At 47.0% G+C, this 17,525-nt stretch overlaps 1 protein-coding gene across 4 annotated transcripts in view; it reads left to right on the top strand.

Moving 5' to 3' along the window:
- SYMPK (symplekin) overlaps positions 1-17,525 on the top strand; it is a 767,776-nt gene that overhangs the window by 379,053 nt on the left and 371,198 nt on the right. For all 4 annotated transcript variants that reach the window (XM_030217309.1, XM_030217308.1, XM_030217307.1 and 1 more), the window contains exons 15-16: positions 3,540-3,621; positions 11,053-11,166. In XM_030217309.1, coding sequence (XP_030073169.1) covers positions 3,540-3,621; positions 11,053-11,166 — 196 coding nt within the window. The remainder of the gene's footprint in view (positions 1-3,539; positions 3,622-11,052; positions 11,167-17,525) is intronic.

The following is a 17,525-nucleotide window of genomic DNA, read 5'->3' as shown; positions in this document are numbered from 1 at the left end:
TTGAAAGCTTTTCACCAAAGGTAACCTCCGACCGTTGGGTTCTTCAAATAGTCCGGCAAGGATACACCCTCAATTTGGCCTCGAAACCTCCAAATTGCCCACCGGGAGCTCAACCCTACAGCTTCAAGCACAAGCAGGTACTTTCAGAGGAACTCTCCGCCCTTCTCAGCGCCAATGCGGTCGAGCCCATGCCATCCGGGCAAGAAGGGCTGGGATTCTATTCCAGGTACTTCCTTGTGGAAAAGAAAACATGGGGGATGCGTCCCATCCTAGACCTAAGGGCCCTGAACAAATATCTGGTCAAGGAAAAGTTCAGGATGCTTTCCCTGGGCACCTTTCTTCCCATGATTCAGGAAAACGATTGGCTATGCTCTCTGGACTTGAAGGACGCCTACACGCATATCCCGATACTGCCAGCTCACAGGCAGTATCTGCGATTTCAGCTGGGCACACGTCACTTCCAGTACTGTGTGCTACCCTTTGGGCTCGCCTCTGCGCCCAGAGTGTTCACGAAGTGCCTGGCTGTAGTAGCAGCGGCGCTTCGCAGGCTGGGAGTGCACGTGTTTCCCTATCTCGACGATTGGCTGGTGAAGAACACATCCAAGGCAGGAGCTCTACAGTCCATGCACATGACTATTCGCCTCCTGGAGCTACTGGGGTTTGTGATAAATTATCCAAAGTCCCACCTTCTCCCAGTGCAAGGACTCGAATTCATAGGAGCTCTGCTGGATTCTCGGGCGGCTCGTGCCTATCTCCCAGAGACGAGAGCCAACAACTTGTTGTCCCTCGTCTCTCGGGTGCGAGCGTCTCAGCAGATTACAGCTCGGCAGATGTTGAGATTGCTGGGCCACATGGCCTCCACAGTTCATGTGACTCCCGTGGCCCGCCTTCACATGCGATCTGCTCAATGGACCCTAGCTTCCCAGTGGTTTCAAGCTGCTGGGGATATAGAAGACATGATCCACCTGTCCACGGGTTTTCTCAAATCCCTGTATTGGTGGACGATTTGGTCCAATTTGACTCTGGGACGCCCTTTCCAAATTCCTCAGCCACAAAAAGTGCTGACTACGGATGCGTCTCTCCTGGGGTGAGGAGCTCATGTCGATGGGCTTCACACCCAGGGAAGCTGGTCACTCCAGGAACGCGATCTGCAGATCAGTCTCCTGGAGTTACGAGCGGTCTGGAACGCTCTGAAGGCTTTCAGAGATCGGCTGTCCCACCAAATTATCCAAATTCAGACAGACAACCAGGTTGCCATGTATTACATCAACAAGCAGGGGAGCACCGGATCTCGCCCCCTGTGTCAGGAAGCCGTCAGCATGTGGCTCCGGGCTCGCCGTTACGGCATGTGGCTCCAAGCCACATATCTGGCAGGCGTAAACAACAGTCTGGCCGACAGGTTGAGCAGGATTATGCAACCTTACGAGTGGTCGCTCAACTCCAGAGTAGTGCGCCAGATCTTCCAGGTGTGGGGCACCCCCTTGGTAGATCTCTTTGCATCTCGAGCCAACCACAAGGTCCCTCAGTTCTGTTCCAGACTTCAGGCCCACGGCAGACTGGCATCGGATGCCTTCCTACTGGATTGGGGGGAAGGCCTGCTGTATGCTTATCCTCCCATACCTCACGTGGGGAAGACTTTGTTGAAACTCAAGCAAGACCGAGGCACCATGATTCTGATTGCTCCGTTTTGGCCGCATCAGATCTGGTTCCCTCTTCTTCTGGAGTTGTCCTCCGAAGAACCGTGGAGATTGGAGTGTTTTCCGACCCTCATCTCACAGGACGAAGGGGCGCTTCTGCATCCCAACCTCCGGTCTCTGGCTCTCACGGCCTGGATGTTGAGAGCGTAGACTTTGCCTCTTTGGGTCTGTCAGAGGGTGTCTCCCGTATCTTGCTTGCTTCCAGGAAAGATTCCACTAAGAGGAGTTACTTCTTTCTATGGAGGAGGTTTGCCGTCTGGTGTGACAGCAAGGCCTTAGATCCTTGCTCTTGTCCTACACAGACCCTGCTTGAATACCTTCTACACTTGTCTGAGTCTGGTCTCAAGTCCATCTCTGTAAGGGTTCACCTTAGCGCAATCAGTGCATACCATTACCGTGTGGAAGGTAAGCCGATCTCAGAACAGCCTTTAGTTGTTCGCTTCATGAGAGGTTTGCTTTTGTCAAAGCCCCCCGTCAAACCTCCTACAGTGTCATAGGATCGCAATGTCGCTCTCACCCAGCTGATGAAACCTCCTTTTGAGCCACTGAACTCCTGCCATCTGAAGTACTTGACCTGGAAGGTCATTTTCTTGGTGGCAGTTACTTCAGCTCGTAGAGTCAGTGAGCTTCAGGCTCTGGTAGCCCAGGCCCCTTACACCAAATTTCATCATAACAGAGTAGTCCTCCGCACTCACCCTAAGTTCTTGCCGAAGGTAGTGTCGGAGTTCCATCTGAACCAGTCAATTGTCTTGCCAACATTTTTTCCCCATCCTCATTCCTGCCCTGCTGAACGTCAGCTGCACACATTGGACTGCAAAAGAGCATTGGCCCTCTATCTGGAGCGAACACAGCCCAACAGACAGTCCGGCCAAATGTTTGTTTCTTTTGATCCCAACAGGAGGGGAGTGGCTGTGGGGAAACGCACCATATCCAATTGGCTAGCAGATTGTATTTCCTTCACTTACGCCCAGGCTGGGCTGGCTCTTGAGGGTCATGTCACGGCTCACAATGTCAGAGCCATGGCTGCGTCAGTGGCCCACTTGAAGTCAGCCACTATTGAAGAGATCTGCAAAGCTGCGACGTGGTCATCTGTCCACACATTCGCATCTCATTACTGCCTGCAGCAGGATACCCGACGCGACAGTCGGTTCGGGCAGTTACTGCTTCAGAATCTGTTCGGGGTTTAGAATCCAACTCCACCCCCCTAGGCAATGTTTTATTCTGTTCCAGGCTACACTCTCTGTTAGTTGGATAAGTTTTTAGGTCAATCTCAGTTATGTCCTCGCCGTTGCGAGGCCCAATTGACCATGTTTGTTGTTTTGAGTGAGCCTGGGGGCTAGGGATACCCCATCAGTGAGAGCAAGCAGCCTGCTTGTCCTCGGAGAAAGCGAATGCTACATACCTGTAGAAGGTATTCTCCGAGGACAGCAGGCTGATTGTTCTCACAAACCCGCCCGCCTCCCCTTTGGAGTTGTGTCTTCTTTTGTCTTTGTCTTGCTACATACGGGACTGACGAACACGAGCCGGTTCAGGCGGGAAGACGGCCGCGCATGCGCGGTGCGCATGGGTGCACGAGGACTAGCAAAGGCCTTTGCTAGTGAAGTTTCCGATTGGAGGGGCTGCCGTGGGCGTCACCCATCAGTGAGAACAATCAGCCTGCTGTCCTCGGAGAATACCTTCTACAGGTACGTAGCATTCGCTTTCTAGTAACTGTATCTGAGGAAAACTGGATTCTTTGCCAGTTACGGCAGCCTTACTGAGCTATAAATGAAGTGAGGTGTCCTGGTCTTGCACTGTGATTGGCAGCTAACCTTATTTGATACTATTACAATTTCTTCTCAGCGTATTCACCCGTTTGGTTCTCGAGGCACCGTTGATCACAGATACTGCACTGGAAGTGATTCGGAAATACTGTGAAGATGAGGTGAGGTAGAGAAGAGTGGCTATGGAGTTAAAATAAAAGGGAACTTGAAAAAATATATAAGAATGGTCCAGGTTTTGTAAATTGAGTTTATTGGGAAAAAAAAAAAAAAAAAAAGTAAAATCATGTATTTTGTTCATATATGTATCTGTCTTATCTTGAGTAGGGTTGCCAGGGGACCTGAAGAGCAGGGCAGGTAGCTTTCCCCATGGTTTCTTAGGATAAGCACAACAGTCATTTCACAGCTGTTTTGAATTAAGGTTCTCCATTGTAGACTGTAGAGAAAGGCAGTGAGTTCACTAAGGCGACCAAAGAGTCCAAAAAGTAATAAATATATATATATATATATATATATATATATATATATACAGTGGTGGAAATAAGTATTTGATCCCTTGCTGATTTTGTAAGTTTGCCCACTGACAAAGACATGAGCAGCCCATAATTGAAGGGTAGGTTATTGGTAACAGTGAGAGATAGCACATCACAAATTAAATCCGGAAAATCACATTGTGGAAAGTATATGAATTTATTTGCATTCTGCAGAGGGAAATAAGTATTTGATCCCCCACCAACCAGTAAGAGATCTGGCCCCTACAGACCAGGTAGATGCTCCAAATCAACTCGTTACCTGCATGACAGACAGCTGTCGGCAATGGTCACCTGTATGAAAGACACCTGTCTACAGACTCAGTGAATCAGTCAGACTCTAACCTCTACAAAATGGCCAAGAGCAAGGAGCTGTCTAAGGATGTCAGGGACAAGATCATACACCTGCACAAGGCTGGAATGGGCTACAAAACCATCAGTAAGACGCTGGGCGAGAAGGAGACAACTGTTGGTGCCATAGTAAGAAAATGGAAGAAGTACAAAATGACTGTCAATCGACAAAGATCTGGGGCTCCACGCAAAATCTCACCTCGTGGGGTATCCTTGATCATGAGGAAGGTTAGAAATCAGCCTACAACTACAAGGGGGGAACTTGTCAATGATCTCAAGGCAGCTGGGACCACTGTCACCACGAAAACCATTGGTAACACATTACGACATAACGGATTGCAATCCTGCAGTGCCCGCAAGGTCCCCCTGCTCCGGAAGGCACATGTGACGGCCCGTCTGAAGTTTGCCAGTGAACACCTGGATGATGCCGAGAGTGATTGGGAGAAGGTGCTGTGGTCAGATGAGACAAAAATTGAGCTCTTTGGCATGAACTCAACTCGCCGTGTTTGGAGGAAGAGAAATGCTGCCTATGACCCAAAGAACACCGTCCCCACTGTCAAGCATGGAGGTGGAAATGTTATGTTTTGGGGGTGTTTCTCTGCTAAGGGCACAGGACTACTTCACCGCATCAATGGGAGAATGGATGGGGCCATGTACCGTACAATTCTGAGTGACAACCTCCTTCCCTCCGCCAGGGCCTTAAAAATGGGTCGTGGCTGGGTCTTCCAGCACGACAATGACCCAAAACATACAGCCAAGGCAACAAAGGAGTGGCTCAGGAAGAAGCACATTAGGGTCATGGAGTGGCCTAGCCAGTCACCAGACCTTAATCCCATTGAAAACTTATGGAGGGAGCTGAAGCTGCGAGTTGCCAAGCGACAGCCCAGAACTCTTAATGATTTAGAGATGATCTGCAAAGAGGAGTGGACCAAAATTCCTCCTGACATGTGTGCAAACCTCATCATCAACTACAGAAGACGTCTGACCGCTGTGCTTGCCAACAAGGGTTTTGCCACCAAGTATTAGGTCTTGTTTGCCAGAGAGATTAAATACTTATTTCCCTCTGCAGAATGCAAATAAATTCATATACTTTCCACAATGTGATTTTCCGGATTTAATTTGTGATGTGCTATCTCTCACTGTTACCAATAACCTACCCTTCAATTATGGGCTGCTCATGTCTTTGTCAGTGGGCAAACTTACAAAATCAGCAAGGGATCAAATACTTATTTCCACCACTGTATATCTCACATCAGTTTATTCATAAAACCACATACATTGAAAATCAGTCCATGCTTCTGTCAGTCTATGAGGGAAACAGTTTGAGAAACAAAACTTGACATTGCTGTGTTTCATGAAGGGTTGCATCAGAACATAAGAGTAGCCATACTGGGTTAGACCAGTGGTCCATCTAGCCCAGTATCCTGTTTTCTGAACAGTGGCCAAGCCAGGACACAAGTACCTGGCAGAAACCCAAATAATGGTAACACTCCATACTATAAATCCCAGGGCAAGCAGTAGCTTCCAGTGTCTGCCTCAATAGCAGACTATGGACTTTTCCTTCAGGAATTTGTCCAAACCTTTTTTAAACCCAGATACACTAACTGTTGTTATCACATCCTCCAGCAAAGAGTTCCAGAACTTAACTATTAGTTGAGTGAAAAAATATTTCCTCCTATTTGTTTTAAAAGTATTTCCGTGTAACTTCCTTGAATGTCCCCTAGTCTTTGTACTTTTGGAACGAGTGAAAAATCAATTTAATTCTACTTGTTCTACACCACTCAGAATTTTGCAGATCTCAATCATATCTCCCCTCATCTGTCTCTTTTCCAAGCTGAAGAGCCCTAACCTCTTAAGCCTTTCCTCATATGAGAGGAGTTCCATTCCTTTTATCATTTTAGTTGCTGTTCTTTGAACCTTTTCTAATTCCGCTATATCTTTTTTGAGATATGGCGACCAGAGCTGAACGCAGTACTCAACATGTGAATGCACCATGGAGTGATAGATAGGCATTATAGTGTTTTCAGTCTTATTCACCATCCCTTTCCTAATAATGCCTAGCATCCTGTTTGCGTTTTTGGCCACCACCGCACACTGATTAGAAGATTTCAGCATATTTTCTACAACACCCCCCAGATCTTTTTCTTGATTGCTGACCCTCAAGGTTGACCCTAGCATCAGGTAACTATGATTCGGATTATTCTTTCCAATGTACATCACTTTGTCCCCTTTAAATTTCATCTGCCATTTGGATGCCCAGTCTTCCAATGTCCTATGATCTTCCTGCAATTTTTCACACGTGTTTTAACAACCTTGAATAGTTTTGTATCATCTGTAAATTTGATCACCTTATTCATCGTTCCGATTTCCATATCATTTAAAAATATGTTTAATGGTACCGGTCCCATTACTGATCCCTGCGGCACTCCACCCTCCTCCATTGACAGAACTGACCATTTAACCCTACCCTCTGTTTTCTGTCCAGTAACCAATTCCTAATCCACACCAGAATCTTGCCTTCTCTCCCATGACTCTTTAATTTTCTCAGGAGTCTCTCATGAGGAACTTTATCAAAACCTTTCTGAAAATCTAGATATACTACATCAACCGGCTCACCTTTATCCACATGTTTATTCACACCTTCAAAGAAATGAAGCAAATTGGTGAGGCAAGATTTCCCATGGCTGAACCCATGCTGACTCTGTCTCAATAAACCATGTTTGTCTATGTGTTCTGTAATTTTATTCTTTAAAATAGTTCCACTATTTTGCCCGGCACCGACATCAGGCTTACCGGTGCATAATTAACCGGGTCACCTCTACAATCCTTTTTAAAAATCGGCGTCACATTGGCCACCCTCCAATCTTCAGGTACTACGGACGAGTTTAAGGACAGATTACATATTATTAACAGCAGATCAGCAATTTCATGCTTGAGTTCTTTGAGTACCCTTGGTTGTATGCCATCAGGACTGGGTCAGTTTGGCTCAGTACATCATCCAGGTGCACAGAGATTTCTTTCAGTTCCTCTGCATCATCTCCCTTGAAAGCCAGTTCCAGTACAGGCAGATCTGTTACATCTTCTTACGTAAAGACAGAAGCAAAGAATTCATTCAGTTTCTCCACTATGGCCTTGTCCTCCGTTTTGCTCCTTCATTATTTAACGGTGCTTTTGATGTACCTGAAAAAGTTGTTATTGTGAGTTTTAGCCTCTGTGGCAAGTTTCTCTTCATATTCTCTTTTAGCCTTCTGTATTAATGCTTTGCATCTGACTTGCCAGTGCTTATGTTGCTTCTTATTTTCTTCATTTGGGTCCTTTTTCTATTCTTTGAAGGACAATCTTTTCTGTAATGGCCTCTTTTACTTCACCTTTTAACTCTGCTGGCTGACATTTTCTCTTCTTTCCACCTTTGCAAATACGTGGAATGCAGCTGGATTGAGCTTCCAGGATGGTATTTTTGAGTAACATCCACGCCTGATTGAGTGTCCTAACCATTGCAGCCTATACTTTTAGTTTCTCTTTAACCATTTTTCTCATTTTATTATAGTCATCCTTTTGAAAATTAAACACAGCTACAGTAGATTTCCTTTGCTGTTCATCCCAGATAGTAACTCAAGCTTGATCATGTTATGATCACTGTTTCCCAGGGGACCCAATTCTGCCACCTCTCACACTATGCCCTGCACGCCACCAAGGACTAGATCCAAAATGGCACTTCTTGTCGGTTCCTGGACCAGCTGCTCTAAGAAGCAGTGGTTTATTATATCTAGAAATTTTATCTCCATGGCACTCCCTGATGTAACAGTTGTCCAGTCAATATTGGGGTAATTGAAATCAACAAACTCCAAAAAATTCTACCTTACATACAATTTGTTTGGGGGCAAATGTGGCAGGCCAATCATGAAGAGAAGTGGAGAAAAAAAGACTTCAGAAAATTCGGATACACCTCGTCCTTAAAGGGCAGCACGCCTTTGGTATAATGAGGGAACCGTAGCAATCATATGTCTTCACAAAAAAAACTCCACTCTATAAACCTTTCATAAAAGCACAGTCATATGCCACCACAAACACTTGTATTGGAGACACGACATTTATCAAAACTTGGAAAGAGTACTTAACTCAAATACTGATGTCTTCAATCTCATAGTCTGGTCCAGCCTCATGTATTGTACTCTTGCAATTCTTCAAATCCCAAAGTTCATCTAATCCCGACAGGGAAGCCCTGTTTCGCTAATGTATAGCTGCTTCAGGGGAATTCATAATTTTAATCCAAGCATATCTCATCACCCTCTGTCTCCGAAACTCCCTGGGACAAAAATGGCGGACGGCTTCTTTCTTCAAGCAAAGTGACTATATTCTCAGCGTCTGACGTCACTTCCTAATGATTCAATCAATCTCAATAAAGGTCAAAGGAAAGCTTTCCATTCAATTGCTACATTTAAGCCTCTAGGTATGACTGTCTTTAACTCAAATATCCAGCGATGCTCTCTTTGTCTTAAAATCCGTCTAATATCTCCTCTTCATTCTGTTACTTTCATTTGCTCCAACACGATGCATTTTAATTCTGAAAACTGATGTTGATACTGTATGCAATGTGCAACCATAGGCTCATAAGTTTTCCCCGCCTGGATACAATGTCTGTGTTCTATCAAGCGTGTTTTCAAACTTCGAGAAGTCTGTCCCACGTAGCATAACCCATATGGGCACATTATGATATATATTACATTCATCAAGATGCAATTCGTTTCTGAACGTAAAAAATAAGTCGTCTTCGACTGGGGATCCATAAACATGTTTGATTCCATCATAATCCCACATACAGAACAATGACCACAGGCACTACAACTGCCTTCTCTAGATCTTCCAATAGGTTCCTGATTCCATACATCAGCCACACTTAGAACATTGTTGAAATTATTATTACGTTGGAAAGCAAAGATCACTCGGAGATCTTGAAAACAAGGATGCACTTGCAACAAAGGTAAATGACGTTTAATAATCTTAGTCATCTTGTTCGAATGGACATTAAACCGTGTCACAAATGTCAATACCTCCTCAGACTTCTGCCTTTTCTCTCTTGGATATAGCAACCACTCTCTGTGATTATTTCTTACCCTCTTTTTAGCTTTAGAGACTAATTTTTTAGGATAGCCTCTATCAGTCAATTTCAGTTCTAACTGGTTAGCTTGTTGTTGATATCCCTGTAAAGAAGAACAAATCCGCCTATATCTAAGAAATTGAGCGAAAGGAATGTTCATTCTACAATGGTATGGATGCATGCTGTTATATTACAAGGTAGTGTTTCTATCCGTAGGCTTAACATAAACAGATGTCTCTAAATGATCATTCTCTACATTGACCCAAATGTCCAGAAAGGCTATCGCTGTGCAATTATGTTTGGCTTCAAATTTTATCGTGTTGTGACACATATTCTATTCCTCCACAAATTGGTTTAACTGATCCACTGTACCTCTCCATGCCATAAAAATGTCGTCAATGTATCGAAACAAACATATGCCATGGGTAAACAGATTGGCTGTATATATCCAACGTGGCAAATAGTAGGAGACCAAGCCGCTCCCATGGAGACCCCAGTTTTTTTAAAATAAAATTTCTGGTTTCAAGTAAAATAATTTTGAGATAGAATAATACGAATTAATTCCAGAACGAATTCTGTGGGGACCAGCTATGGACGGGGTCTGGATTCCAACACTTGTTCCAAAATAATTATCGCCTCCTCTTGGGGTATAGAGGTGTACAAAGCACAGACATCTAGTGTCACCAATATGATATTCCGCTCTTCTTCTATGCGTAGAGAATCTAAAAGAGTCAGGAAATGAGCAATATCCTTTACATATGACCATATCTTGAGCATATGTGGCTGTAAAATCTTATCTATATATTGTGCTGCACGTTCTAACAATGATCCTTTGTTCTCATTTCCTGCTCGTTGTAGCTCACTTGCATTCTCTATTCCCTCGGAAGCCAGTCGGCCGGTCGAGCATGCGCAGTGCAGCCAAGCGTTATACTGGCTGCTCTGCGCATGCCAAGGGCGTCCTTTATGGACGTCCTTCACTAAAAAGAAACAAACAAAAAAAAAGGACGTCTTTGCTGAGGCACACCTTCTCTCCCTGTAAGGCATCCCGCAGGTGGCAAACTGCATCTGCAAGCCGAACTCCGTCTCTTGTCATGGCCCTGGTTACTCTGCCCTGTCTCGGCCCAGATCCGTTTTCTCTGGGCTCGGACATTAAAGGTTAACTGCCAAATATTCAACCATTCTTCTAGTTTTTCCTTTCCAAATTCTTCCTCACCAAATTACTCTAACCACAGACTCTCTTCCAAATTTATGTTTCTTAGTAAATAAGATTTGGTATCTGGTATAAGACTACCACCTTAGATTCTTTAAAGCTTTATGGTAACACATGGTTAAAGTGGGACTGGGTTTTTAATTAAATACAAATGTGTATGCTTCTCTGCCCTGGCAGAGAACCTAAGAGACAACAGAAACTGATTGAATAAGTAGTGCTGTCCTACAAATAGCCAAGCTTCTTCAACATAGTCTTGTAGACCATTAGAAATGGGCAGACTGGATGGGCTCATTGATCCATAAATTATGTGCATGAGATATTCTTCCTCCCTTCTCAGAGGACTTTCTTTTTTTTTTTTTTTTTTTTTGAAGCTGCTGCATGAGTCTTTCATTTTTTGTTACTGTAGTCTCGGTCGTATCTTGGGATGTCCACCCTGCGTGATCTGATTTTCAAACGTCCCTCCAGGCAGTTCCAGTACCTGCATGTAATGCTGGACCTCTGCTCTCATGAGAAAGACAAGGTGGGTATGTGGCACAATGCTATACTGGGAAGGAAAAGGCGGAGCGTCAGAGGCTGTAATGAGTGCATGAGGGGAATGTGGTTCAGCAGCATTTTGATAACTTTGAAGTGCCTTATGAAGCAATGTTTTGGTTCATGTTTTATTCTCCAAGGACAAACAGGCATGATATTCTCACATGACATCATACACAAGCCTGGTGCAGACACTGCGATAGTGCACTGTCAGTTTACAATTTTGAGGCAGTGCACCCACCGCGCATGCACGGGTGCCTTCCCACCCGACACTTGAACGCGGGCCAGCAGTCTAGTGTTTTCCACAGAGCAGAGAGGTTGGATTTCTAATCTCTCCTCAGCACATCAAAATTTTCCTTTTTGGTGCTTTCCCCTTTTCAGGATATTTTTCTTATATTTTTCTTTATTAATTTTGTTCAATTTACTGATTTTCTTTTTCAAATTATTTTTCTTTTTTCGGCTTTTGATCTTGCGCGAGCTGTTTTTTCTCTGTCAGTGAAGGTGCCAAGTGGCTTTAAGAACTGTACTTGATGCAATAGGGCCATGTCAGGCACAGAACCCTATGTCAGTGCTTGGGTCTGGAGCACTGAGACTCCTACTCCTCCTAAGCCACACTCATCCTGGAGAAGCAGCACTGCATACCTTAGACTGCAAGCATGTTCTAGCGTATTATCTAGAGCATACAAAACCTGTTGGGAAGTCCTCCCAGCTTTTTGTATCCTTCGACCCTAACATATTAGGGATTCCCATCACCAAACATACTATCTCAACTTGGTTGGCTGAATTTATCTCCTACACATATGCTCGGGCTGGGCTGACCCTTCATGGCCATGTCATCGCTCACAGTGTAAGAGCCATGGCGGCTTCAGTAGCCCATTTCCGTATTGCCTTGCTGAAGAAATTTGCAAGGTGTCGATGTGGTCTTCTTGCTGAAGAAATTTGCAAGGTGTCGATGTGGTCTTCTATCCACACCTTCACTGCTCACTAGTGTCTACAGCAGCGTTCTAGGCGGGATGGCCAGTTTGGTCAAGCAGTCCTACAAAATCTTTTTACTACTTGAATGTAAACTCCGCCCTCCTATCCCTTTTTTCCACCAGGCTCACTTTCTCCTTAGTTGCCAAGATTATAATTACATTTGTGAGCCTGGGAGCTAGTGAGTCGCACATGTGAGAATATCATGCCTGCTTGTCCTTGGAGAAAGTAAAGTTACTTACCTGTAGCAGGTGTTCAAGTACAGCAGGCACATATTCTTACATCCCTCCCGCCTCCCCTTGGAGTTTTTTTTAACTTTAGTATTATACTGTTGATCCAGCACTCGAGTGTCAGGCGGGAAGGCACCCGCACATGCGAGGTAGGGGCACTGCCTCAAAGTTTTAAAGTGACAGTGCACTATTTCAGTATTCGGACCAGGCTCCATGGCTGATGTCACCCCACATGTGAGAATATATGCCTGCTGTCCTCGGAGAACACCTGCTACAGGTAAGTAACTTTACTTTTTGGGTACTGTTTGGGAGACTAGTTGCTGAAGTGTTCTAGCAGTGCTCAATACTGTATATTCTCCGAGGACAAGCAGGCTGCTTGTTCTCACATATGGGTGACGTCTATGGCAGCCCCAGGTCCGGAAAATCTTCCTAGTAACAAAAGTTGCTAAAGCCTTCGAGCACGCAGGTGTGCGCACCGCGCATGCACGGCCATCTTTCCACCCGTCGCATGAGAGTCCCGCTTCAGTCTTCTTTTTTTCCGCGGTCAAGAGCGGCTGTTTACGACGGTTCTGTGCCCCAGAAAAGAAGAGCCTTCGTCTTAGCCGGCTTTTCGCTGTTTTTTTTATTCTCCGTTTGTGCTCGTGAACGAGCAAGTTTCGTTTTTTCTTTTTTTTTTTTAAAAAGTTTTTCCCTTAGTTTACTTTAGTTTTTGTCCTCAAGTTTCCTTTCATCGTCGTGTGCAGCCATTTTGGCCGCCCGTACGGGTTTTCTCCCTTTTTTGTGCCTTTCCTTTGCCACCATCGCGAATTTTGATTTCGACGCCGCTATTTTTCCATCAATGGCATCGAGGCTCACCAGCGGCTTCAAGAAGTGCACTCGGTGCAACCGGGCAATCTCAGGCACCGATCCTCACGTTTGGTGTATCCAGTGCCTTGGGCCTGACCATCGCCCAGACGCATGTAAGTTGTGTCTTAGCCTTAAAAAGCGGACAAAAGCGTCAAGACAAGCTCAGCATGAACGCTTGTTTGGAGCTTTGCCCAGTACTTCGATGTCGACAGCAGTACCAAGGTTGGCGGCGGTGGTGTCGATGTCTGCACCGGAGAGTGCATCGACCTCGGGAGCGCAGGTAATGGCTGTCCAGAGACCATCACATGCTGGTAGCAGTGAACCATCGAGTGGGTCTCCACCTACTACTACTACTACTACTACTACTATTTAGCATTTCTATAGCGCTACAAGGCGTACGCAGCGCTGCACAAACATAGAAGAAAGACAGTCCCTGCTCAAAGAGCTTTCAATCTAATAGACAAAATAATAGCCTCGAGGGCTCCTGCGGTAAAGGCGCATCGGGACCAACCCCTTTCGGACCTGACCCCAGGGAGGCGTGTGGATTCCATGTCCTCGTCGGTACAGAGGGGTACCGGTGACGTGCCTCAAGCGAAGGCAAAGAAGCACCGTCATCGGTCCACTTCTCGTCACAGTACCGAGAGCTCCGGGGCATCGAGGGAATTGGCACCCGTGAAGCGTCGACGCCGGGAGGACCGCTCACCCTCCATACAAGAGGTGTCAAAGAGCCAGTCTACGGACAGCCCGGTACCGCCTCCGCCTCATCGGCAGATTCTGGCTTTGACTCCTGTACCGACTCCACAGCTTTTCTTGACAGACACTCTTAACGAGCGCCTTCGAGCCATTCTTCCAGGGATCCTGGAAGGGCTGCTGCGACCGTCTGTTCCGGTACCAGGGGTGCTTGCGCTTGCGGCATTGACCTCGGCTACCCCCCAAGTTGATTCTACGTCGATGGAGGGAGCTTCATCGTTGTCAGCACAGGAGTCAACTTCTCGGCATCGCCATTGAGAACATAGCTTCTCGGCGTCGAGACGGGCTCGGCTTCGGACTGCAGTCAGAGAACTCCTGTCTGATACCGAAGGAGAGGCCTTGTGGAAGGCAGAGGAAGACCCAAGATATTTCTCTTCTGAGGAGTCTTGTGGCCTTCCTTCTGACCCTACTCCTTTGCCAGAGAGAAAGCTTTCTCTTCCCCCCACCCCCCCACTCCCGAGAGTTTGTCTTTCTCCTCCTTTGTCCGGGAAATGTCTACGGCCATTCCCTTCCCGGTGGTAACTGAGGATGAGCCTAGGGCTGAGATGTTCGAGGTCCTGGACTATCCTTCGCCACCTAAGGAGTCAGGCACTGTTCCTCTACATAAGGTCCTGAAACAGACGCTGTTAAGGAACTGGATGAAACTACTATCTAACCCCACCATTCCTAAGAAGGTTGAGTCCCAGTATAGGATTCACGGGGACCCGGAGTTGATGAAGGCCCAGTTGCCTCATGACTCGGGGGTTGTGGATTCTGCTCTCAAGAGAGCCAAAAGTACGAGAGATTTCGCCTCGGCGCCCCCAGGACGGGAGGCTTGAATTTTAGACTCTTTTGGGAGGAAGGCCTACCAGTCAGCTATGCTCTTCTCCAAAATCCAGTCCTACCAGCTCTATACGAGCATTCACTTGCGGAATAATGTGAAGCAACTGGTCGATCAGCTCCCTTCGGAGCAGGCCAGGCCTTTACAGGAGGTGGTCAGGCAGCTGAAGGCGTGTTGTAAATTCCTGTCCAGGGGTACCTAAGATTCTTTTGATGTGGCGTCCCGAGCCGCTGCTCAGGGTATAGTGATGCGCAGACTCTCATGGCTGCGTGCCTCTGACCTCGACAATCGAGTCCAGCAGCTTCTTGCGGATGTTCCTTGCAGGGGGGATAATATTTTTGGCAAGAAAGTCGAACAGGTGGTAGAGCAGCTCCACCAGCGGGAAACCGCATTCGACAAACACTCCCATCGGGTGCCTTCAGCATCTACCTCATCAGGTAGACGGTTTTACAGGGGAAGGAGGAATGCTTCCTATGTTTACAATAAGCATAGGTACTATCCACCTTCCCGTCAGCCTGCTCAGGCTCAACCCCAGCGCGCTCGTTCACATCAACAGCGTGTGCCTAGACAGGCCCCTACAGCTCCCCAGCAAAAGCAAGGGGTGGGCTTTTGACTGGCTCCAGGTGAGCATAGCCGCAATAAAAGTGTCTGTGCCAGACGATCTACCGGTCGGGGGGAGGTTAAAAGTTTTTCACCAAAGGTGGCCTCTTGTAACTTCGGATCGGTGGGTTCTTCAAATAGTTGGGCGGGGATACTCCCTCAATTTGATCTCCAAACCTCCAAATTGTCCACCAGGAGCTTAGTCCTTCAGCTTCCAGCACAGGCAGGTCCTTGCAGAGGAACTCTCCACTCTTCTCAGTGCCAATGCGGTCGAGCCCGTGCCACCGGGGCAAGAAGGGCTGGGATTCTATTCCAGGTACTTCCTTGTGCAAAAGAAAACAGGAGGGATGCGTCCCATCCTAGACCTAAGGGCCCTGAACAGATATCTGATTCAAGAAAAGTTCAGGATGCTTTCCCTGGGCACCCTTCTTCCCATGATTAAGAAAAACGACTAGCTATGCACCCTGGACTTGAAGGATGCTTATACTCACATCCCGATACTGCCAGCTCACAGACAGTATCTTCGATTCCATCTGGGAACACAGCACTTTCAGTATTGTGTGCTGCCCTTTGGGCTCGCCTCTGCACCCCAGGTGTTCACCAAATGCCTGGCGGTGGTAGCAGCGTCGCTACGCAGGCTGGGAGTGCATGTGTTCCTTTATCTCGACGATTGGCTGGTGAAGAACACCTCGGAGGTAGGAGCTCTACAGTCCATGCAGATGACGCTCAAACTCCTGGAGCTACTCGGGTTTGTTATAAATTACCCAAAGTCCCATCTCCTTCCAGTTCAACAACTAGACTTCATAGGAGCTCTGCTAGACTCTCAGAAAGCTCGGGCTTATCTTCCCGAGGTGAGGGCGGACAACCTTCTGTCCCTGGTTTCCTTGGCCAGAGCGTCTCAGCAGATCACAGCTTGGCAGATGTTGAGATTGCTGGGCCATCTGGCCTCCACAGTTCATGTGACTCCCATGGCATGCCTTCACATGAGATCTGCTCAGTGGACCCTAGCTTCCCAGTGGTATCAAGCTGCGGGGGATCTAGAAGATGCAATCCTGTTGTCCACTGCTTTTCACAACTCCCTGATTTGGTAGACAATTCTATCCAATTTGACCTTGGGGCTGCCCTTCCAAATTCCTCAGCCTCAAAAGGTGCTGACTATGAATGCATCTCTGCTAGGGTGGGGAGCTCATGTAGATGGGCTCCACACTCAGGGAGCTTGGTCCCTTCAGGAATCAGGTCTTCAGATCAATCTCCTGGAGTTGCGAGCGATCTGGAATGCTCTAAAGGCTTTCAGAGATTGGCTGTCCAATCAAATTGTCCAAATTCAGACAGACAACCAGGTTGCCATGTACTATGTCAACAAGCAGGGGGGCACCAGGTCTCGCCCCCTGTGTCGGAAAGCCTTCTAGTTGTGGCTTTGGGCCCGCCGTCACTGCATGTTTCTCCAGGCCATGTATCTGGCAGGTGTAAACAACAGTCTGGCCGACAGGTTGAGCAGCATAATGCAACCTCACGAGTGGTCTCTCAACAGGGCGGTTGTCCGCAAGATCTTCCGAGCGTGGGGCACCCCCTCGGTGGATCTTTTTGCCACTCAGATCAATCACAAGGTCCCTCAGTTGTGTTCCAGACTTCAGGCCTACGACAGGCTAGCCTCGGATGCCTTTCTCCTACATTGGGGATCAGGCCTTCTGTATGCATATCCTCCCATACCTCTGGTGGGGAAGACTTTGCTGAAACTCAAGCAAGACCGCGGAACCATGATTCTGATTGCGCCCTTTTGGCCGCGTCAGATTTGGTTCCCTCTTCTTCTGGAGTTGTCCTCCAAAGAACTGTGGAGATTGGAGTGTTTTCCAACCCTCATCACTCAGAATGAGGGGGTGCTTCTGCATCCCAACCTCCAGTCTCTGGCTCTCACGCCTCCTTGGGTCTTTCTGAGGGTGTCTCCCGAGTCTTGCTTCCAGGAAAGATTCCACGAAGAGGTGTTACTCTTTTAAACGGAGGAGGTTTGCTGTCTGGTGTGACAGCAAGGTCCTAGATCCTCGCTCTTGTCCTACACAGACCCTGCTTCAGTACCTTCTGCACTTGTCAGAGTCTGGTCTTAAAACCAACTCCGTAAGAGTTCATCTTAGT

This window comes from Microcaecilia unicolor, chromosome 11, assembly GCF_901765095.1.
Source record: "Microcaecilia unicolor chromosome 11, aMicUni1.1, whole genome shotgun sequence".
Classification (NCBI taxonomy): Eukaryota; Metazoa; Chordata; class Amphibia; order Gymnophiona; family Siphonopidae; genus Microcaecilia; species Microcaecilia unicolor.
Note: the sequence above shows the minus strand (reverse complement) of the source record. Positions and strands in the feature narration are given on the sequence as shown.